Source organism: Olea europaea, chromosome 21 (assembly GCF_002742605.1).
Source record: "Olea europaea var. sylvestris chromosome 21, O_europaea_v1, whole genome shotgun sequence".
Taxonomy (NCBI): Eukaryota; Viridiplantae; Streptophyta; class Magnoliopsida; order Lamiales; family Oleaceae; genus Olea; species Olea europaea.
The window spans coordinates 6,783,622-6,807,569 of NC_036257.1; the positions used below are offsets into that span (position 1 = coordinate 6,783,622).

General features: G+C 33.9%; 2 protein-coding genes across 2 annotated transcripts; both read right to left on the reverse strand.

The window, feature by feature from the left end:
• Positions 1 to 62: 62 nt before the first annotated feature.
• Positions 63 to 6,651, reverse strand: LOC111370498 (CSC1-like protein ERD4). Its single transcript, XM_022992214.1, has 6 exons — positions 6,162 to 6,651; positions 3,881 to 4,026; positions 3,352 to 3,627; positions 2,383 to 3,227; positions 1,356 to 1,611; positions 63 to 775 (listed from the first exon to the last, which is right to left on the reverse strand). Exons 1-6 carry the CDS (start codon positions 6,430 to 6,432, stop codon positions 398 to 400), a joined length of 2,172 nt encoding a protein of 723 aa, XP_022847982.1. The 5' UTR covers positions 6,433 to 6,651; the 3' UTR covers positions 63 to 397.
• Positions 6,652 to 9,890: 3,239 nt separating this feature from the next.
• LOC111370500 (hydroxyproline O-galactosyltransferase GALT2-like) lies at positions 9,891 to 16,065 on the reverse strand. The gene is made up of 8 exons (XM_022992216.1): positions 15,413 to 16,065; positions 14,315 to 15,280; positions 12,954 to 13,186; positions 12,125 to 12,415; positions 11,651 to 11,779; positions 10,818 to 10,991; positions 10,635 to 10,742; positions 9,891 to 10,535 (listed from the first exon to the last, which is right to left on the reverse strand). Exons 2-8 carry the CDS (start codon positions 15,213 to 15,215, stop codon positions 10,332 to 10,334), a joined length of 2,040 nt encoding a protein of 679 aa, XP_022847984.1. The 5' UTR covers positions 15,216 to 15,280; positions 15,413 to 16,065; the 3' UTR covers positions 9,891 to 10,331.
• Positions 16,066 to 23,948: the final 7,883 nt, after the last annotated feature.

A 23,948-nucleotide genomic window follows, 5' to 3' on the forward strand; every position in this document is an offset into this window, starting at 1 on the left:
TTTAAAAATTAGTTTTCTAACGAAAAATAAAATAAGATGGCTTCTTCTAAAAGTTCAGAAAGTAAAATCAAAAGTTATGCCATACAGATCATTACATTTTCTTGCTAACACTAATCAGTAGCAGGTAGGGACCGAACACAGATTCTTGATTTACTTCTACTTTCTTTAATACTAACCAGTAGTGCTGAATAGCAAATGAACCTAGTGGAATTCTGGCATCAAACAGGAACAGGTAACAAATTACAAGTTCTAAAACAGCGTATACAACAAACCCACAAGGCAACAATAAACCTGGTGCAACAAACTATGAACAAATTATCCAACTAATAGTATCAAATTCTCTTGGCAGCCTTTCTACAAACGTGAACATAGCTGCAATTAACTCACAAAATGTACATCAAACTGTAGAACCTGTTCTGGAAACATGAGATAACGCATCGTCAAACTGATCTTCATCACCCTTCTCAGAACTCAAGCTTGGTGGAATGAATGACCGGAATACTCGTTCCATACTCAGATTTTCTTTCAGTTCATGAGAAGCAACTTCAAGCGCTGTGGATTGGAAAAACCGATAGAATTTCTTTTGGCAAATAAACGCAAAGATAAAGGACAAAATTGGAAGGGGAATCAAAATGGGAGTGTAGTAAAACTTCTTCACTGTAAAGTAACCCAACATTGTAGCTTGAAATATGATCACAGTGGCCATAATGCGATTGTACATGTGGGGCCACATCCTTCCGTAGCTCTCGTACGAAGGAACGTAAACTTTAAGTGCCTGTAGGCATAAAAACTGAGTTTGAATATATGTTTCTGATTAAATAAATAAATAAAATAAAATAAAATAAATCTCTTATAGACGTAGAGTGGATATTGCCAGCATAATTGTAATAATTTCTAGTCCAATGCAGATTCCAGTATTCTTCAGTGAAGGATCCCTCATATTAAAAAAACTTATATTTTACAACCAAAGTGATTCATAATTCTTAAACACCAAGTTAGTTTAAAGCATTTTCACTAATTCTCATATTAGTCGAACTCATTTTATAACATAGTGCTACATGAAGTTGTAAAACCTATCTCATGCCAGCCATATTAAAACTTTTGTGTTGATTGCATCCAAATCCTGAAGTTAAAATCTTTAAGCTGAATATAGGTCATACTTGTTAAAGAGTCATTTGTTCTTCAAACATTTGATTTATTCATAGTTTCACACACACAATCACCAGGGAAAAACAACGATATGAAAAAATAACTTAATACTCAAAAAGGTAAAATAGTGAATGGTGATAATTGGAAGTCCGTTATTCATTTCACCAAGAACGATTGACCAAGTGAACAAAATTAGAGGACGTCACCTGATTCCGAAGAACAAGCCATCCCAAGCCAAAGTACACTACGCCGAACGGAATAATTAGAGGAGCTATTACAGAATAGCAAAGAACAATTGTGAGAATCAGCAGGTCACCAGGAACTCTAGTTGCATATCCAAGATCTCCAGGAGCCCAAGCTGCTTTTAGTTCAGCTTCAGTCTTGCATAAATACTTTTTCTTTAGGTGAAATATAATTAATGGAACTATTCGTGACAGCTCAAGCCCATAGCCAACAAAGAACCTGTCAATGCACCAAATCATTTTAGTCAATCTAAGACATATCAAGTTTTTTAAAGTTGGCTTTAATGACTTTTTAAGTTTTTATGAACATGTTTATAAACACTTGCTAAAAGTTAAACCACTTTTTATCAGCATATTTTGTGGAATCCACAAGTACTACTCATTTACCTACCCCTCATTTCTATTCGTTTATGAACCCAACTGTTTTTTATAAACATATACCATAGCCAGTGAAGCAGAATCTTATATTTACTTATTTCAGACATACTGCACCAGTATTCCAAAAAGAAATTGAATAGCACCATGAAGTAAAAACCAACAGATGAAATTATCGCTCACAGTAACTTCTTCTCCTAGTAAGTCAGAATTCCATATAAATTGAAAGGAAATTTATATCACGATAAAAACTTACTCTGTAAGACTCCAGAAAAGGTAAGAGAAAAGAAAGGTAATTTAAGAGAGACGGGATGATATCCGTATCTTCTTATGATTATCGTACAACTGTATTCACGCCAATAAAAAGGATGAATGGGAACAATGAATGTACCCAGTTGCCAGAAAAGAGAACAAAAAAGGATCAGTACATTGCCACCAAAACATCTCTATCCATATGCATGAATGCAAGAGAGAACAAATAATGGGGTCATTGGAATGTCAATGAAAAAACCTAAAAAACTGGAAGCAAAAATGAGGGAATGAACCACAGAATAGATGAATAAAAGATAAACATATACCACCAGAAATAAAAAGGAAAAAGTGATAGCAATCTTACCGCAAAGCCACAAAGGTCAAGAAGAAAGTAGCACTTTTTGGGAGACTTTGTGCTAGTAAAGGGACAATTTTGCTGGTATCCTTCAGAATGACCTTCACTGTAGTGAAAAGTGTTGAACCGATTGTAACACCAATAAATACATTTAGCACTGAAAAATAGAAGAACTTTCCAGAAGCAGCTCTTTCTGCATGACTCTGTGTAGGGATGCCCTCCTCCTTGGATAGAAACAAAAGAAACTTTGGCAGAAGAGCCATAAATATGATGAGTGCAAGCTGTGGTAGGTATGCCTCAAGAACTGTCTTGATTGCTTGCTGATCCACAACGGGTTTTAAAAATGGGAGAATCTTCTTTAAATTTTCCAGAGTAGTTAATGCAGAAATGAACCCAATTGGTATCATGTAAAAGAATATGGTCAAAAACACGATTAAGTAAATGACATACTGACGCATCTCTCTCTCGTAAAATTTTTTGGCAAGATTTGTCCATATTAACTGGCGAGGTTCAGGAGCGTTCATAACTGTCCATGTGTCGACCATTGTGGCATGTAGACTTTGTGCAGCAGATGAAGCAGTTACCCTGTTGGTAAAAAAGATTAGAGCCGAACATTGTTGTTTCTCCTTGAGAGTAACCTTTTGTTCTGCTTCCAATTTTGGGATCAACTCTTTAATCTTCTCATCATAGTATTCTATTGCATCTACCTTTTTACCCATAAGACCTAGAAAGCCAGTTTTAGCAGTTGGTCTCGTTCCTTCTGGGGTGCTTGTTTGTTTTGACTCTGCATATATGGTTTCTGCACGTTCAAGCTTCTTTTTGTACCCTTCTAACTCTTCATAAATTTTGTTGACCTAGTACAACAAGCAAAACACTTTGAAGCCTACATCCATTTAAATTTTGAAAAAAGCCAAACAATCCAAAAGGGGAAAAATAAGAAACGGCAATCTAAAAAGAATATCAGCTACTTGTATATACCTTCTTATTGTCTGTGACCACCACTGAGCGATAAAATGTGTCTGGATAGATTGTCTTAAAATATGAGTCCACCTGCTCCTTTCTAGTTTGACCTTCAGGGACAGGAGGTATGTCTCGGACAAGAACACCAAACTGCTCAAGCTTGACATCAGGAGACATAAGTGCTGCTGCTCTCAGGTCAGAAACATGTTTGTATGCCTTCCATAAGAGGCAATACGCAGCAAAGGATACCCAATAAGTAGCTGCCAAAAAAGCCCACAACCGTGGACTTTTCAACTGCAGTTCACAAGAAAATAAACTTCAATTGAGCACATCAGATAAGATTTGGTCCTTTGAAACAACCATCTGCAGTGATCAGTGTTATATAACTTAAACGAAAATTTGCGAACAGCAGAAATCTATGGGGGAAACTATGCTTTTGGCACGGGAGAAATCTCAAATTTTAGAATGCAGTTCTCCAGTTAAGAGATTCATAGTTGCCCTAGATTACTTCTGCGCGCACACGAAGAGGCAATAGGAAGAAACTTACTTCGATATGCCCCATAGACAGCTTATCAATGTCATTGAAAGTTCCTTCACTGGTGGTGTTATCTGCCTTCACTCCAGGAGAAGTAAAAGCAATTGGTAGAAGTACAGGCAGAAGCAGAAGGCCAGCTAAAACCAATATTCCCAACACTGCATTAAACAATAAGTGTAACATCTAATATAAGTAACATCTAATATAAGTAGAATTGCATATCTTAAAACATTGTATGATTATGATAAGAAAAGAAATCTTGCCTTTGAGAAATTGATAAGTTACTATGCAGTTACAGCTAGCATATAACAAAACAAAAATAGACCCCACATAACTGAACCACTCTATAATTTATCACAATTATGACTCAAAAGAGAACAGCTTCAACGATTATCGGGGTGCTTCTGCACAATTGACTAATTATGCAACAATCCCTTATTCCTCAAAGAATAAAATATGTCAGTTTATATTTAGACACGCACAAGCAAATGGATTAGAGAGCAGATAAGTTTAATATAAAATTTAGTACAAAAAATTTTCGGATCCTTATTTTGGTCAGGGTAACCACATAGCCTGGGATTTAAGCCTTTAAGGCAAGATTAGTGTGCCATCAAATATTGGGTAAACATTTGCCGGAGAAAAGTTCTACAAATTAAAAGCATTATCCTTGAAATGAGTTCGGGAGGGAAGAATTCCAAGATTTTAATATTTTTGGGAGGCAACTACAACACACCTTGAAGCCCCTAGTTTCCACAAGTTCAGTGGTAGCTATAAGCCTATATCTATATTTCTTAAAAACTGGACGAAATCTTAAAATGCTTTCAGATAAATATAATCTTATTTTTCTCAAAAAAATTTATAGAAATGCAAAGTCAGTGACAAAGCTTAACAGATTATCTGCATAAAAAGCCAAACAGTCCCGAAAATAATGAAAGTTACGTAACTTTCGCAAGTATGGAGCTGCCAGTTGGGCTCACATCATCGGCTTTATTTATTCATGTCCCTTACTAATCCTATCTTTTGTTCTGCCCGACAGAGCAGCAATTTGAAGTACTAAAACTTCAGAACCATTAACGCATAGATAGACAGACTCCGACAAAAGAAAGCTTATCTTCAAGACATTTCTTGATAATAAAGTTTTTTGTAATTGGGTGACAAAATATTTTTCATCGGAGTATAAAGGGTCAATCCTCAGGTTCCATAAACTCAGCAATCAGCATCACTTGATAATTCATGACTCATGGACCCACATAGGATCATGTGGGGTCAATCGACCCCACAAATTTTATTTTTTTTATTTATTTATTTTTTTTAAATATGTAAATTATCCAAACCTTGTCCATTGCCAAGCCCAATTGCACAAGCCTTCTTTCCGCTCCTTCACGTGGCTTTTCATATGCATTTGGACTTTACTCTAAACCCCACAAAGAGAAGAATTGACACAGTGATCCATGGAGAGTTCGAGACCATTCAAATTTTAAGATTTTCTCTTTTTGTGCTAATTTTTTTTATTTTTCTTCCCTCTAGGTAACAAATCAACAGCCTACTTGTTTGATTTTATATGTTTTTATACTAAATTTCATAAAAATTTGAGATTTGAGAAATATTGTCGACCACATTCCGATTGCTTATTTTCTCCTCTAAAACTAAAAGTTTGAACGGTTAATGCAGATCAATGATTCAACATAATGTTCATAGTTATTCAAAATTATGACTCCAGGTTCTCAGAAAGTCAAGATTTTTTATTGTCTTCCTCTTCTGCTGCATAGTTTAATTTTTAGCTTATTTCATCTTCATATTTAAATTAAATTGATTAAAATATTCAAATATTTTTAGTTTGACAATGATAGAAGTCAAAAACAACAATTTTGTTAGCAATAATTGCTTATAAAAGTCTCGAAGATATGAAATTTTGATGTGTTATGAGATTGAACAATGTGTTTTAACCTCCACTTGTATAATTTAGTTGGATAATGCGGATGTAGTAGTGTACTGACTTATCTTCATTAATGATATGTTGTTTAAAAAAAAAAAAAAATTGTATTTCAATTTTTTACCCCAGAATACCGAAAGTCTGGCTTCGTCCCTGATTCATGTTTTTCGGGGTGGTCTTCCTTTCTTTTGTGCAAATGAATAGATCCTTGAAACTTAAGCTAAAATAAGTACTTTTGCCTTAAAATCCATGAACTGGCACTAGCATAATTAATGCAATACAAATATCTAACAGAACATCATATAAATCTTCACAAATTGTCGTGTCGATATAGAAATAAATCTGTGTGAAAATACTTACCAGTTGTTAGGAAGACAAAGTAGACAGCAGAATCAACACCGGACAAGTTGATGACATCCGCTTCAGTGGAGGCAAGAGCCTCACGGATCCAAGCGAACGGGTTCCGGGTTAGCCGAATTCCCTCATATGGATCCAAACCCTTGAGGATCCGATTCGGGTAGTATACCACAAAGTTCCCCGGTCGCCTCGAAAGCCACGTGAAAAGGAACATGAGCACCACAAATATCACGAACGACGTCCCTAAAGACGTCAAGAACGAACTGAAATCCATATGGGTTTCTTCTCAAATCAACAACCCACGTCCGAATCTAGATCTTTTTCCTCTCTACAGAATGTAATTACTGTTATGGTGGGTGTGGGTGTGAATGAATGCAATTAGTGGCAATAACTGATAACAATTATGAAGCTCTGAGATTTGAAAGGGCGGTAAGTAACCGTTGATAGAAGTTGAAAGGGACAGGAGAGAAATTGGTCGTTGAGATATTAAAAAAATTTACATGATTAGATCTTTATAATAGCAGAGAAAATATCTGCTTCCGCGTACGATCCGCTTATAAAAAGCATTTGTGCGAATTCGTGCTTGTCGACAAACTCTTCTTTTAATGCTGGATGAAGTGTCTTGTGAGTAAAGCGGAGTTTGATTGGATTGGGTGGGGACAGAGAATTTGATGGAGATTGTATCTTTCCCAAGTTAGACATTATTGTTGAAGAAATAATTTTAGTTTTTTTATTTATTTGAGATTATAAGTTATTGAATTTCACTTTTAATAATATATAATTGAATCCATAAGTTCTATTCAATTTATAATCATACAGGACTCGCTAACTTAAAATCTCAAAAAAAAATTGTTAAATAGGATATGAATCAAGAACCGAACTTGATGTACAAGCCACTCACACATGCAAGGGAGCGATGGAGCTAGCTGTACAGGCTACTTATACATGCAAGAAAGTGGGTGAATTTTTATTTTTTATTTTTAAATAATCGTCCACCCACATCAATATGTGTCTAGCATTTACACGCTCTGTACAGCCAGAATTATTCATGAATCAATATATTCATTTAAACAAATTAAAATAGCTTCGATGATCTTTGAAACTTGCATGCAAATAAAAAACATGAATTTACTTTGTGATTGTTGATAAAACCTCGTTAAATTTTATCAAAATTTTAATTTTAACCACATATTTTTATTAAACTTCCATCTTTCATCAATTTTTTAATCAAATATTACATCAATTTTTATCAGAAAACTGTCAGACAGACACCTCCTTTGTGTAGAAACAAAAACAAGTAATGCAGCTCTCTTTGCGGAAGGAGTCCAAATGAGTTGTGGGAACCTGGGAGCCAACAAGGGCACATCCTGCGATTTACCTCCCTGAGCAGCTGAGGGGCCGAAGGTTCAGGGACAAGGATCTAGTCGGACGCAAGCCTGGACACCTTGTAAAAAAAAAAAAAAAACAAGTAATGCAAGTGCACTTGCAATATGTAATCAATTTTTGTAGGCCATTATAAAATTATGAATTTAATTCTTTTTACTAATTAAAAATTAAGTCCTTTTTTCGGATGCAGAATCAGTTGTCTTTTCCATAAATTAGATGATTTAAATTTTAAACGCTTTTCAGCTTTCCATTTATTACTTTAAAAAATAAATAAACTATTTTTTCTCTTTTTCTTAACGTATCATTGAGGTGGGCCACCACGTCATTGATTGGCGACCCGGGTTGGTTGTGGACTATAATTGTCCACACTTACTAATCAATTAAAGAAAGTATTCTTTTCACTTTCATTTAACTCATTAATTTGTCGGTAGAAGTTTTAATTTAAACCCTTGATTAAGCCGTTAAGAACGTATTTTAAAATAATAGATTGATAAAGAATGTGTAATTAAAAAAAATGAGTTTGCATTTGATATTATTTTATTGAAACATTTGTGGTTGAAAACGAGAGAGAGAAATACAGTTTGAAATAACGGGGATCAAACAAGGACTAAACAATTTAGCCCCAGATGCTTAAAAATAGGAAAAATTTTGATTTATATATAAAATATATGAATGTGAGATTGAAAATGAATTTGATGAAAAAAATATTTTTTGAAATAATGGTAGACGTAGGTTTCAAGTTACTCCCTTATGTTCAAAAATAGTAAAATATATAGATAAAGTCACATTGATAGAAAAATATTAACAAATACTTTAATAAAATGAATGTTAACAAGATATGGGCCCTCGATACATCTCATCAAATTAAATTAAAATTTTTCTTTCTATTTTTAATTATACATTCTTCAATAAAATAACATTACACTTAAATTAAAAAAATTTCTTCTTTTACAACTATTTATTTTATTTTAAAAATATTATTCTCCCATTATAATCAAAATTAATAGGGAACAAACAAGGACATGATTGGATGAAAAATTAATTGTGTTTTAAATAATCTTAGAATGGGGGCATTTGTTTTCCCTTTTTGCAAAAATAAGAATGAAAAATATAGTCGTTATGAACCTCACACAAGAAATATAAATTTAAATTTGATGACTTAATGTGATGAATACTCATTATTTTTATTTTAATGAAAAAAATAGAAAATAAACAGGGACAATATATCGTCGTGTCACATTATCTCCATCATATTCAAAATATATAATAAAGAATCTAGTCGGATTAAGACAATGTTGATGTCGTGGTGGTGGCAAGTGGAAGGACGCGTGTCAGTTGCACAATGTTGCCGACACTTTCCGCTGGGCGATGGTGACAATATATGTGGAGCCCACTCATCTACAGTCTACGGATATATATCCTATTAAACCCAATTAACAGTTGGCAGTTGGTCTTTTGGATTTTGTCTACTTCTGCCCATTGATTGATAAAAGAATTGCCACGTATGAACTTCCTCTGGACCGGAAAAGAGCCTTTTGTTTTTTTGTGTGACGAGGAAATGTCTCCTAAGCTCTCGTTTCACCCTCGTTAAATTACATTCTATTTTTCTCTCTTATATTCAACCACACAATTTTTCATAAAATAATATACATGTAAATAGAAAATTTTTCTTTTTTTTTCAACCACTCATTTTTAAAAGAAATATTATTCCATCCATTTTCATTACCAGAAAATGGGGGCCAAACGGGAGCTTATTATTATTTGTGGAGAAATTTTTGGGTTTCAAGCAAACAAAATTTGTGGAGATACCATTAGCCCCTCCTATGGCTTGTATTTCTTTTCATTTCAATATAAATAAAAATACTTCACCTTCTCTATGTTTTGAAGAAGAAAAAAATTTGAGAAACTGAAAATTGGCGACTCCACATGTCACCGTCATACGTTGTCACGGGCAAGATCATACCCCTTATATAATAATGTTATTCAGAACTAATGGTGCTAAGTACCGAATCATGAGACATTCAAGTGTCAATATTTGATAAAGCACTTTATAAGCAGAAAAATAAGTTGCATTTAAAATGTCATATCATTTACATGCTGCCAAGATTAGTGCTACATATCTTTACTCACTCACCAATCGTGAAAAGTTTATGAGCTTAAAATTTAGAGCTTATTTGAGCCCCTTTTTTGTCAAATATTCATTTTGGAATAATATGTTGATGGAGAATCTGTGATTAAAAAATAACGAAAAGTTTTGAATTTGCATATAATATTACTTTGAAGAATGTGTAATTAAAAATAAAAAATATATATATATTTTAAATATAATGGAGATCAAATAAGAGCTTAGACTAAAAACAGTTCACTCAGTACCAGTCAAAGAGCCATGTTACTTCACAAAAGAAGGAATCTTTCCACATAATTCTGAGATGAATTGCAATGTTGAACACACATTTGTGAGAGTAAAATTCATGATGCCCAGCCCTAACAAAACTTACATGTACAGTACACTTTTGTTAATGGCTATTTACTTGACGTAGTCCAACTCCAGGGTAGCAACAATCCTATACAACTTAGCGCAATCTGGTCATTAAACAGCTTTGGGGAAATTAACTCAAAACCTCATCCATTACTCGAAGATAGCTGCCTCTAGTTCAGCTCCATCCTTCACAACCCCGGCCTGGTAAAACCAATTTCATCCGTACTTATGGATGAAATTGTACCTAGAAAGAAATATCAGTAGGTACAACGTGAACTTACTCATCTTCAGACCTAAACTCCATTCGGTTAAAAATTGCAGCAACAAGCTCGACCCTTACTCAGATTATCCCACAGACAGATCATTTGTCTTGGTGATTGATAATGTGCAGTGTAATAGTTTTCCATGCACCCATATTGACAGAACTTCCAATTATGAGAGTACTGAACCTTTTTCGTACTGTTGAACTGCTCGACCCACATTCCCATGCTAACATCCTCCATTTTAAATAGCTGTCAATAAGGGAGGCGGGTGTGATATCAAAGCTCAGTAAAGAGTAATTAAAGTTAAGATTTCCAGAAGAAAATGTAAAAACATCAGATTACACACACCCTGAGACTCCGATTTGTGTGCTGGGACACGATGTATTTGGCAATGTCACTGGATATTATGTATCCAGGCCCATTTGCATAGGGAGGATAGATTTCTTCTGGCCATTCCTGTACAAGAGATACATTGTTGATACATAGTAAACCAGAATCAAATTTCATTTACATGCAGATGAAACTTTATACCTGATAGGTCACAGCCCATTTCCCATTTCTAAGAGGCCGGTGATGGAGATTGAGATTGCCCATATACAAAGGCTTTGTGGAAGGCACGCCTTCAATTTCTTTTAGGACGGTATCCACCCTAATAAAATTGTCATCATCACATTTCATAATGTGAGCAGCTGTGACATTTTGAACCTACAATGGAAATGTTTGCACAATAAGAGAAGATAATTCCACCTAAAACCCAAGTATAAACATGTTTGCCTAAGCTCAAAAGTATACTTAAAACTAATAAACTTTTTTCTAAAATGAAACAATTACTTTATCGGTAAAAGTTGGAAATAAATTTTTACTTATTCAAAATTAAGTTGGAGTGACATTAAACATAATAATATTTTTTTACTTGGCCCCTGTTTAAGCCCCATTTTCTTTTTAGAATAGATTTCGTAAAAAGTGATTTTTTTTTCAAAAATGTGTGGTTGAAAATAAGTTTGGGATAATGAATTTTAAAAAATGGGGCTCAAACGGGGGCTTATAAAATGAAAAAGAAAAAAACCAACACAACCAACATGTTTGAAAACAAAAAGTTACTTGGCTCGTGTCTGGTTTGGCTAAAAATCAAATGTTTAGAAGATTTTAATAAAAGTTGATTAAATGCATGTTGAAAAGTTGAAAAAAATTGTGGGTCTCATAAAATATGTAATTGAAAATGAGTTTAGAGAAAAATGAGTTAAAAATTGGGACCAAACAGGATCTAACTTTACTTTAAAGCTTAGCTAAATGTGCTTATTGATTGCAAAGATAAAGAGCGAGAACATGTAGCAAAAAAAAGTGAGAAACGCGGCAGAACATACCCCATACTCACAAATGGCGATAGTTTTAAGAACCACTAGCTCATAACGATCCATGAATGGTAAAATTACTATATCACCAAAGTAAGCAGCCTCTTTCTTCAGTATTGCATTCACCTCCTTCCTTGGATTCTAAAGTGAACATCTTTAGGTCAGTGATCATTCCAGCAAATATATTACACATTGAAAAAAATAAATAAATAAATAAATAATATTTGTCACGAAGAAAGTCAAAAACAAAAAAAAAATAGTATTAAGAAAACAAAAAAAATAGTATTAAGAAAACCCTGTAACAATTAGTCATCTAAATGCACAAAGTACTCCTTTCTTCTAAAAGTACAAAGACATGTACACTATAATTGGTACTGTACTACCTGCATATTTAAAAGAATGACATCAATTGGTTATACCGACAAACTAATAACATAAGTACCCACAGAAAAGAATGAAATTAAAATTCAAAAAAGTATGACTTACTAGTGCAACAAAGAAGCGGACTGCTACTTTAGAGGACTTGATAGCTGAAGATTGCATCCATGTCTTTCTTATCGCCATGCGTTCAGCAAAATGATTGGTGGCGGAGAGAACCCCAATAAATAGTTGTATATTACTCTGGGGTATGGGTTGAGACTTCCACTTCTCCAAGAATTCCAATACTCTTTTAGTTGAGAAACTAGGATGAGAGGTAGGAAGAGATGTAGCATATACTGAATGAACGTCAACATCGCCTTTGATTGCCAATCCTGTTGCATCTTCCAATATGAACCCCTGAAGTAAATATATGTATCGGATAAGAAATAAATTACTATAATCACTGGAGCAAGCAACACAAAGAAAAAACAAACTGCAACCCAATGAAATATGGAAATAAAAATTATGGCTTCAAGATGTTGGGGAGCACTTAAATCATGAAGAATTGACCAATGCTGAGCAGCAGAATAGGAGGAGAGAATTAAAATCACAAAAGTAATGAACGTAATAACAAGAAACCAAGCATTATTCCCACTACGTACCGGACTATCTATAGAAATCCATTTTCGCGACTCTGGTGTGTTCATTGTTACATCTATTGGAAGATCCGGAGCAACTAGAACATACCATACTAATATTCACGAAGAAGTTACAATTATCTATTTTATCCTTAAAAATCATATTGAAAAAAATGTATAAAGGTTTCGAAAATATTTTCCATAGCAGGTTGTTTAAGTTCTTTATATCAACAGGTCGCATTTGAAAAAAATTGTAACGAATCATTATGATGCTATATAAAGGAACTTCATCAGGCACCTTCAAGACAGGAATATACCGTCCGATAAGGGAATGAGGTCATGTGCCGACCTCCGGCATTCATGTGGTATCCATCAACACCAGCGCGAATAGTTAGAACAAACATTCTGCCCTCTACAAATGGAAATGGCCAGGTTACTTCAGGTTTCTTTGCACGTCCTATGAACCTATCAAACCATGAAAATAGTTTGGACTCTTTTGTGTCAATAATATCGTTCCTCATCCATTTTTCACACCGCAAGTATCCATCCACTGCCAAGGATAATGTATTAGATATTTAATAAAATCCAATCATCAACAGTCAAGGATAATGTTCTAAACATATAGCCCTCGTTTGGCCCCCTTTTTTGAAATGAAAATGGATAGAATAATGTTTTTTTGAAAAATGAGTGATTGAAAAAGAAGGAAAAATTTTTGATTTACGTGTAACATTATTTTATGGAATATTGTGTGGTTGAAAATAGAAGAGAGAAAAATGAAAGGTAATTCAATGGGGGCATAATGAAATCCAACAATCGTATATAACATCAAGGATATCAATGTAAAACAAAATAGGATGCATAACTAGATCACAAAATAGCCAGTGTCTCTTGCCAAAGCACATAAAAGTTCATTGGCATTATAGAAGCAAAGAAAAACATAGCACGCCAAAGATTCCATTTTTGTGCCAAAGGATTGAAGTTCGGAAAATCAACGGAATTTTTATTTATTTTCTATTTTTGTTCTGTCATTTAATCAGAAAACATTCTTTTCTTTTTTCCCCTTTCTCTGGGGGGATGGGGGGTTGTGATTCAAATGAAAGATGCAGAAAACGGCAACAAACAGGCAGACATTGGTGACAACCATTAAAAGTCTTCCCAAATCTTAGTGGTATGCTTCAGCTCATAAAAGGGGAGAGAGACAGACAGGAAGAGGAAGGCAGAGGGTAAATTTATACGTACGTAATTCTATAACACTTGTCACTTGCACATTTTGTTGTTATTGAATCCAATAAGGGAAAGATTATGTTACAAATCCATTAAAGCCAGACCCTATGACTACCTAAATGTCATTTCACGGTTTAATTGTCATTTCTGGTAATCAAGATTCTATCTCAGTTTTAATTAAAAAAAAGAAATTTGCTTTCATTGTCGCGTCATAATCAAAAAATGTACTTGTCTAATGCTTGAAATCACTTCTAGACAGCCAGGCTGCGCATCTGCATTTTATATCAACAGCTAAAGGCAGATATTGTCGAAGTACATTTCTTAGTTTACATTTTTACTTGAGCATTATAGCAGCAGGCTCCTAAATAAATTTTTACATAGGCATGTCCAAAAGCATATATCTTAAATATTAGAATGATGCAGAAGGTAAGATAGGCTAACCAAGAGGCTTTACCTAACATGTCGTCGTCATTCTTGGATGGCAAACCATCACACCTTTGAGCCGTCCCCCATTGCATTCTATAGCATGTATTGTGCTCAATTACTGGTCGATGGCTCCAATCACCTCTCAATCGAGGATTCAAATGCAGAATCTTTGGCGGATCTTCCCCATCTACAGACTTCAATCCTTGCAGTTCAATCATAAACTGGGAAACCAGTACTGTAGCATCATCGAACCTCAATTTGGCAAGCTGTGGCACATATTCCTTATGAGCATAATGTGGAGTTCCAATCACTGTGATCGATGAACCAGCAGCTAGACCACATGGAAGGAACATGATGCGATCTCTCCCATTTAATTCATCTCCACTCACTGAAACCCATGAAGGACATGTCTCGGGCTTCACCTCTGACATAGTACTCATCTTAATCTCCTTTTCATCATATTTATCTACTTCGTCCCAGGCCTTCAAGCCTAATGTCCAAGCCTCATCTGCCATTTGCTCCAACACAGAAAATTTAGCTGTCCTATTCATTCGCTTCAAAATCTCAGCAGTTATTCGACCATACTGATGTTGAATAGGCTTTATGCGTAGAGCACCATCCTTTTTCCTCAGAAAGACTTCCTGTGGAGGCTTTATAGAAGCATCTTGATTCTCATTGTTCTGTAAGTGATATCCATCCACAGAAACAGAATTCTGATGTGATTTACTTATTTCTGCAACCTCATCATCCCCAACGGGCAAGTCATCCATACCCAAATCAATATCATTGCCACTTAAAACTGCTGCAGTCTCAAAAAACTCAGGGAATCTAATGAATATAAGAATCAAGTACAACACAGCTACACCCAACAAAAAATATGACAATTTGAACCTCCTTGCACTTTGAGACTCGCCTTTTAATCTCTTCATCTCTAGAAACTAAACAAACTAACCAAAAATCCTTGACACGTGTAGCCAGATGTCTCATCAAATCTCTCTGTCACACATACCATAACCATAAAATTAAGGACATATCCAGCGAAGGAATACAAAATGAACAGAACCTTCGGGTATAACTTTCATACAAAAGCCCCATTACAATAATACCGGTCTAAAACAATACTCACCAAGAATATCTGAATAACAGATAAAGAATACTCTCCCATTATGGTTCCCACAGAGATGAACAATTGAAATTAGCAAATCTACTATTAAACTAATCAACGATTCTACGAACTAACATCGGTCAACAACATAAAGATCACATTTTCAGAATACTGAAAAGCGAATCGGGTGAAACCCTAGTTCTCCAGCATTCCATGGCATTGCCAGATGCAATTAATTACAGCCCTGATGCACCCAACTTGAGTGTTTCAGTCAATAAATAAAATAAACGCGTCAATCGAACTAATTTAAGAAAATGTATGAAAATACAGCAGATCAATGTTTGAACTTGAAGGTGATTTGGGAGAGACCCGAAACCGTATCTTTTGATGACGATAAAGGGGAAAGCAAATCCCTACACATACGCAGGTACAAACGTGGGTCAGTGCAATTGGGAAGAACGTGTGCGTTGATTTGGAAAGAGGAATCACAGTGAATAATAAAACAAGAAGAATTACACCAGAAACACAAATTATTAAAATTTGTGGGAGTCTTTTAAATTAACCAACAAATAAAGTGCACTGAAGCTTAATTTAAAAACCGCATTTGCAAAATTATTGTTGGAAGTTCTTTGAATTTTTATTCAAATATTTTTTGAAATTTGGATATCTTGATCTTGCTATAGTTTTGAGTTCACTTTACCTGTTTCGACAATATAAGGCTTTAAACAAATAATTTTAACAAAAAATAATTATTTATCAGGTCAGAAAGTAAATGACTTGTGATGAAAGAAATTAAGAAAAACATAAAGAACAAGAAAATGGGAAAAAAAAATTGCAAAACTCTTCCCAATTCGCCTATCCAGACGGATTTTTCCTATGTCTGGTAAATCACTAGAAAAAAAATGCAATGTTGAAAACCAGAGACCTAGATCAAGGAGAAAAGTGGATCGACTAGATGAAAATCCTCAAGTGAATCAAGCACCACTACTAAAGATCCTCTTATTGAGGAATTCGGTGGCCTCCCAATTCTATTGAGTATATGAGGGCTTTTAGGATATTGTGAAACTTCATGACGTGCAAGATGCTATCACCCTGTCGAGCTTCCCCTCTAACCCTCGGGAAAGAGGTGAGAGATTAATATAAAACATTAGAGCAACCCCAATCACAACACCAAAACGTTATTTTTCACCAAATATTTGGTGCAATCTCACTCCAACCTAAGAACAAATTTTGCACCATTGTGCAATACTATTCAGTTGCACGATTTTGCACCAAATGATATGGAGCGTATTTGTATCATTTTATATTATACATAAATTTTAATTCTTAATTAAGTAATTTTATTATTATTATTATTATTATTATTATTATTATTATTATTATTATTATTATTTGAAACAAACTTTAATTCTGTAAGCAATAATAATTGATGAATGAATTAAAATAAAAGTACTCAAAAGTTTAAAATGCAGCAAACATGATTAAAGACTTCCTGTGGAGGCTTTATAGAAGCATCTTGATTCTCATTGTTCTGTAAGTGATATGCATCCACAGAAACAGAATTCTGATGTGATTTACTTATTTCTGCAACCTCATCATCCCCAACGGGCAAGTCATCCATACCCAAATCAATATCATTGCCACTTAAAACTGCTGCAGTCTCAAAAAACTCAGGGAATCTAATGAATATAAGAATCAAGTACAACACAGCTACACCCAACAAAAAATATGACAATTTGAACCTCCTTGCACTTTGAGACTCGCCTTTTAATCTCTTCATCTCTAGAAACTAAACAAACTAACCAAAAATCCTTGACACGTGTAGCCAGATGTCTCATCAAATCTCTTTGTCACACATACCATAACCATAAAATTAAGAACATATCCAGCGAAGGAATACAAAATGAACAGAACCTTCGGGTATAACTTTCATACAAAAGCCCCAGTACAATAATACCGGTCTAAAACAATACTCACCAAGAATATCTGAATAACAGGTAAAGAATACTATCCCATTATGGTTCCCACAGAGATGAACAATTGAAATTAGCAAAACTACTATTAAACTAATCAACGATTCTACGAATTAACATCGGTCAACAACATAAAGATCACATTTTCAGAATACTGAAAAGCAAATCGGGTGAAACCCTAGTTCTCCAGCATTCCATGGCATTGCCAGATGCAATTAATTACAGCCCTGATGCACCCAACTTGAGTGTTTCAGTCAATAAATAAAATAAACGCGTCAATCGAACTAATTTAAGAAAATGTATGAAAATACAGCAGATCAATGTTTGAACTTGAAGGTGATTTGGGAGAGACCCGAAACCGTATCTTTTGATGACGATAAAGGGGAAAGCAAATCCCTACACATACGCAGGTACAAACGTGGGTCAGTGCAATTGGGAAGAACGTGTGCGTTGATTTGGAAAGAGGAATCACAGTGAATAATAAAACAAGAAGAATTACACCAGAAACACAAATTATTAAAATTTGTGGGAGTCTTTTAAATTAAAAGTGCACTAAAGAGTAATTGAAAAACCACATTTGCAAAATTATTGTTGAAAGTTCTTTGAATTTTTATTCAAATATTTTTTGAAATTTGGATATCTTGATCTCGCTATGGTTTTGGGTTCACTTTACCTGTTTCGACAATATAAGGCTTTAAATAAAAAATAATTATTTATCAGGTACGAAAGTAAATGACTTTTGATGAAAGAAATTAAGAAAAACATAAAGAACAAGAAAATGGGAAAAAATTGCAAAACTCTTCCCAATTCGCCTATCCAGACTGATTTTTCCTATGTCTCTGGTAAATCACCAGAAAAAAAAGGCAATGTTGAAAAACCAAGGACTTAGATCAAGGAGAAAAGTGGATCAATTAGATGAAAATCCTCAAGTGAATCAAGCACCACTACTAAAGAGCCTCTTATTGAGGAATTTGGTGGCCTCTCGATTCTATTGAGTATATGAGGGCTTTTAGGATATTGTGAAACTTCATGACGTGCAAGATGCTATCACCCTGTCGAGCTTCCCCTCTAACCCTCGGGAAAGAGGTGAGAGATTAATATAAAACATTAGAGCAACCCCAATCACAACACCAAAACGTTATTTTTCACCAAATATTTGGTGCAATCTCACTCCAACCTAAGAACAAATTTTGCACCATTGTGCAATACTATTCAGTTGCACGATTTTGCACCAAATGATATGGAGCGTATTTGTATCATTTTATATTATACATAAATTTTAATTCTTAATTAAGTAATTTTATTATTATTATTATTATTATTATTATTATTATTATTATTATTATTATTATTTGAAACAAACTTTAATTCTGTAAGCAATAATAATTGATGAATGAATTAAAATAAAAGTACTCAAAAGTTTAAAATGCAGCAAACATGATTATTTATCACACTAGTTCAACTTTGTCGTATCATAATATCGGGATTTAAAATGTACTTCATTATTTTTTTAATAACATGAATTAATATTTCCTTATTTGTGATATTTTTATTTATTGTACTATATTTTTAAAATTTATTAACAAATTTAATATTTTCATAAACTAAACGTAATTATTTATGTGGTAATTTATGCAGTAGCAAATTAAATAAATAAATAATTTTTCAACTGTATAAATTTTTAAATATAAAAAAATGAAGAAAATGATAAAACACTATTCATTTGATACAACTTTTGGTATAATGAGTTGGAGTTGATTTTAAATTTGATTCAAAATTTGGTAAAATTTTGGTGTAGGGCTGGAGATGGCTTTAACTTCACAATCAATCACCTCATTCCCCCCACATTCCACCAAGTTTTTTCCATTACCTTTTGCAAACAATACGAGACAAGAAAACTACAATTGGTATGGTGTAAGTTATGCGTAAAGATGAATCACTTAGGGATTATCTCACTCATTTATAACTGTAAATAAGGCCTTTCGTCTTCTAAATTAAATCACATTGATTCCCATTCTCATAACAACATACCAAATTCATACTTTTTGCCCAAATTTTCATTCATTTTCTCCAAAAGCTCGTCCAATATTGAGTTCTATCTAAACAAATAATATTTACACAAGACTAATCAATAATTCTCTAAAAGTACTTCCAAATTTTCATATTCAACAGTTTAGATAATTGCATAAAATACTTATCAAATACCCCCAATTGGGAATATTTGTTCGTCACAGAACAAAATCGTATACTTATCTTGACACAAAAACATGCAAAATACAAAATAGCTAGATAGCTTGCCATATCGCTTAACGTTTTGGAACTCTCATTCAAAATCTATAAAGAGCTTCAAAGTCACATTATCATGATTAAATTATACCCATTCGATGTCAAATCGACGCGGTTTGTGAAGAAGTGAGTCAAACCTCATAAATTCATAAATTGATTCAATTTTCGTCCCTCAATGATTAAATATATCATTTCTTCACTCGAAAAATGCATATTCCAAAACTTGTTATTTAAACTTTCTCCCTTGATGTATTTTAAAGATGAAATCATAATAACTCATTTCCATCTCTAGTTTGATTAGATTATCATTAACCATATCATCACGTCAACAAATAAAGATTCTCTCATATTTTTATTGTTTCAATCTAGAAGACTAAAATAATCATTGCCAAAAGCCTAATTTCCTTAAATAAGTGTTAAAGGCTCAATCATACATATAATGCATCTTTTGTTTCATGCACTTGCTTTTTTTCAAAATTGTTGTGTACACTCTATTTTCATCCTAGCTTTGATCCTTTTGAGTTTTCTTTTATGGATTTTCAAATGTGTGTGATCATTATGATAGTTTATAGGGTAATTTCACTCATGGAATATGGTAGCTTTTATCCTTTTTCTGAACTTCTTAGTGCAATGCCCGTATTATGACGCTTAATCTCAAGATCAAACTTCTAACAAGAGATTTCTACCTAATTTTTTACTGTTGGTCTAAAATAATCCACATAATAGTTTTTCATGCATGGAAACAACTTTTATCTCAATAGCTTCCTACATTGATTTGATCACCCCTCAAATGGTCTCAGGGTTGTATGATAGGATAGTGGTTTGAGTTTAGCAATCTAGTTCAAGTACTTCAACATGTTCATGTTATAAATCAACTTACAAATTCAAAATGTATAACTCAATTTACGCGCACGATTAATATCAAGTTCCATGAGGATAAACATCAAATAATCTAAGCACGCAACATAGTCATAGTTTATATGTCAACAAGTAATTCCAAATATATCATCATAGTCGATAAGGATATTAACTCCCCACAAGCATTCAAGTAGAAAAATTTTCTTTTTTACTTTTTGAATTTTTTCAAAGTTTTTAATTTTTATCTTATTTTTCATGTAATAGAAAGCATTAAAAATATTGCGTATTCATAAAGGAAACAAATATTGAATTTGCAATTACAATAATTTATGTTGATAGTTTAAATCTAATTAAAACTCGTGAAGAGTTCAACAAAATTGTATAATTTGAAAAATGAATTTGAGGTAGAAGTTTTGGGAAAACTAAATTTTGTCTTGAGTTGTAGAGTGAACATTTTTAAAAAATGATTATCTATTCATCGGTCATCATATAAAGATAAATTTTATAATATTTTCATATGGATAAAAGCATCTCAATTGGCATCACATGTGATTATTCAATCACTTCATGTGGAAAAAAAAATCAATTCTGTCCAATCGAACATGGAGAAAAAGTTCTTGATCTTGAATTGCCACACATTAATGCAATTGGATAATTAATATATCTTGCAAATTGTACTATATATATATATATATATATATATAACTTTGGACAAACTAAAAAATATTATAATAATGTTAAACACATTTTTCATTAAATCCAAATCGCAAATTGTGTTTACACATGGTAGAACAACTATAGCATGAAGATTCGAAAAATAAGTCTTGACAATATCTTCAAATTATTTTGAAATTATGCAATCAATAAGATGAGTCGAGAATGTGTATGACTCAAGAACATGACACATCATATCCAAGTATTATATCAATCGATTTTAATAAAAGATAGTCCAACAATATTGTATAAAGATAAAGTAACTTGTATTACACAATTTAAAGAAAGATATATCAAAGACATTGTTATAAAATTCGGGCCAACTCAATCGGTGAAATCGGAAAGCAGGCCCAAAGCCAGGCCAATTATCATTCATAACAAAATCGTTAAAAAATCATTATGCTGACCAGTTAAACCATTAACCAGTGAACCTTCTCGATTTTGCCCTTTTTTAAGGTTTTTTAATTTAAATCATATAACTTTATTATTTGGCTCATGCACTAAAGTTAAAGGGCCATGAATGATGTTGGAAATGGTGGGTCTATTGGGTCAATTTTGACCACAATTTTAAGTGGGACCCGATGTTCGATGTATCGAGATTAATGTTCAATTAAATTCTACGTTCCGAGTAGATGAGTGTAGAATATTTAATTGTGAAAAACCATTTCAATATGAATGAGAAATTATGGTTGAAAGTTGGATAATAAATAAGAGGATAAATGGGAAAGAATTGGAAAAATGTTCCAATCCCACATAGGTTGCAAACACAACCTTGAACCACTTAATAAGCTTCAAGTTTGGAAATGGGTTTGGGCCCCAAGGGGTACCAATAGTCTTTGAAAGGGGTTGCAAACACAACCTTGAACCACTTAATAAGCTTCAAGTTTGGAAATGGGTTTGGGCCCCAAGGGGTACCAATAGTCTTTGAAAGGGGGGAGTCTTAGACAATGTCTAGACTAGTCCAAAGGCCACGCGCGCGCGCCGCCGCCGTCCGTCCGTCCAACCGACTGGGTCGGGTTCGGGTTCGGGTGTGGGCCTGGGTTAAAATTAATTCAATTTTTTTTTATTTATTTATTTTCGGTTTAAAAAAAAAAAAATTGAATTTAATTTTTTCCCTCCCTTTGACAGTTTACAAACCGACCCATCAGTTCGAAGAAACGTGCATTAAGTGGCGTGAGGGAAACTGCCCAAAACCGTCAACTTTCTTCCTCTATTTGAATAGTCCTCATACAACACAGAATACACACGATTTCCTGCATACATACATTATACATCTCTTCTTCCTTGCATCAGTCTGCAGAGAGTATTTTCATTCTTTCTGTTCGTTGTCTTGCAGTCGAAGTGCTGCTTCTGCAAGTGTGATCGTTGTATCTTGGGAGACGCTTTACCACATACCGTAAGCACCGTGTGACGGGGTAAAAACGTCTTAAGGACAGAGAGCATAGTTCTCGCCTCGATCATCCCCTTTCCGAATTCTGGACTTCTTTCTTTTCATAATTTTTCGAACATAATTTTCTGCTTTACTGTTTCTGCAAATTATTTACTGCTTTACTGTTTCTGCAAATTATTTTCTGCTTTACTGTTTCTGCAAATCATTCATGGAAAATCTGTTTCATACAAACTATTAAAATTTTATCCAACAATCTTAAGACGTTTTTTTAATTAGGTTTTGTATAAACTAATTTCCATAAACTGTTCTTGTGTATGTAAAGTTAATATTCTGCAGAATTTTAATTTATAAATGCTGACTGGTTGATCTTCTGTTATGAAAACAGAAATGGCTAACACCGTTGGGACCAATGCAATTCCCCCTGCTGTGACTGTAACGCCAACTGTGGCTACTGTAATGCCGACGATGTCTGGTCCTTCTGGTTCAACTCATGTTCCTCACGGAGAGAAACCTGAAAAATTTAATGGGGTCGATTTTAAGAGATGGCAGCAGAAAATGCTGTTCTATCTCACCACTTTGAACCTGGCAAAGTTTCTCACGGAGGATCCTCCTACTGTTCAACAAGGAGAAAATAATCGAGCTTCGATTATTGCCTTGGACGCATGGAAACATTCTGATTTCCTATGCAAAAATTATGTACTGAATGGATTGAATGATTCGCTATATGGTGTATATAGCATAATGAAAACTGCAAAAGAACTATGGGAATCCTTAGAGAAAAAATATAAAACTGAAGATGCTGGCTCTAAAAAATTCCTTGTTGGAAAATTTTTGGAATATAAAATGATTGACTCTAAATCTGTTATTTCCCAAGTTCAAGAATTGCAGGTACTCCTTCATGATTTACATGCTGAAAAAATGACTGTAAGTGAGTCATTCCAAGTAGCAGCAGTAATTGAAAAACTCCCGCCTTCATGGAGAGATTTCAAAAATTACCTCAAACATAAACGTAAGGAAATGAACATGGAGGAGTTGATTGTGCGTTTGAGGATCGAAGAAGATACTAAGAAATCTGAAAGGAGGAACGGGGGACCAAGCATGGAAGCTAAGGCAAACATTGTTGAATCAAGTTCAAAGAAGAACATGAAAAGGAAGCACTCAAACTTTGCTCCAAAGAAAAAAGAAAACCTGAAGAACAAGAAGTTCAAAGGGGACTGCTTCAACTGTGGCAAACCTGGACATCGTGCAATTGACTGTCGCAAGCCTAAAAAGCAAAATGACCGTGCACATGTTGTCGAAACTAAAAATCTGTCTGAAGGTGTTCAAGAAATGCACC

Bases quoted from the DNA above. Each gene is read 5' to 3' on its own strand.
- LOC111370500 (XM_022992216.1), bottom strand. From the start codon at position 15,215: ATGAAGAGATTAAAAGGCGAGTCTCAAAGTGCAAGGAGGTTCAAATTG. The intron at 10,992-11,650 runs GTATGTTCTGCC...TTTCCATTGTAG, and splicing joins TCGCCATTTGTGAGTATGGG to GTTCAAAATGTCACAGCTGC. The intron at 10,536-10,634 runs GTGTGTGTAATC...CCTTATTGACAG, and splicing joins ACACAAATCGGAGTCTCAGG to CTATTTAAAATGGAGGATGT.
- LOC111370498 (XM_022992214.1), bottom strand. From the start codon at position 6,432: ATGGATTTCAGTTCGTTCTTGACGTCTTTAGGGACGTCGTTCGTGATA. The intron at 3,628-3,880 runs GTAAGTTTCTTC...TGTGAACTGCAG, and splicing joins TGTCTATGGGGCATATCGAA to TTGAAAAGTCCACGGTTGTG. The intron at 776-1,355 runs GTGACGTCCTCT...TTATGCCTACAG, and splicing joins GGCTTGTTCTTCGGAATCAG to GCACTTAAAGTTTACGTTCC.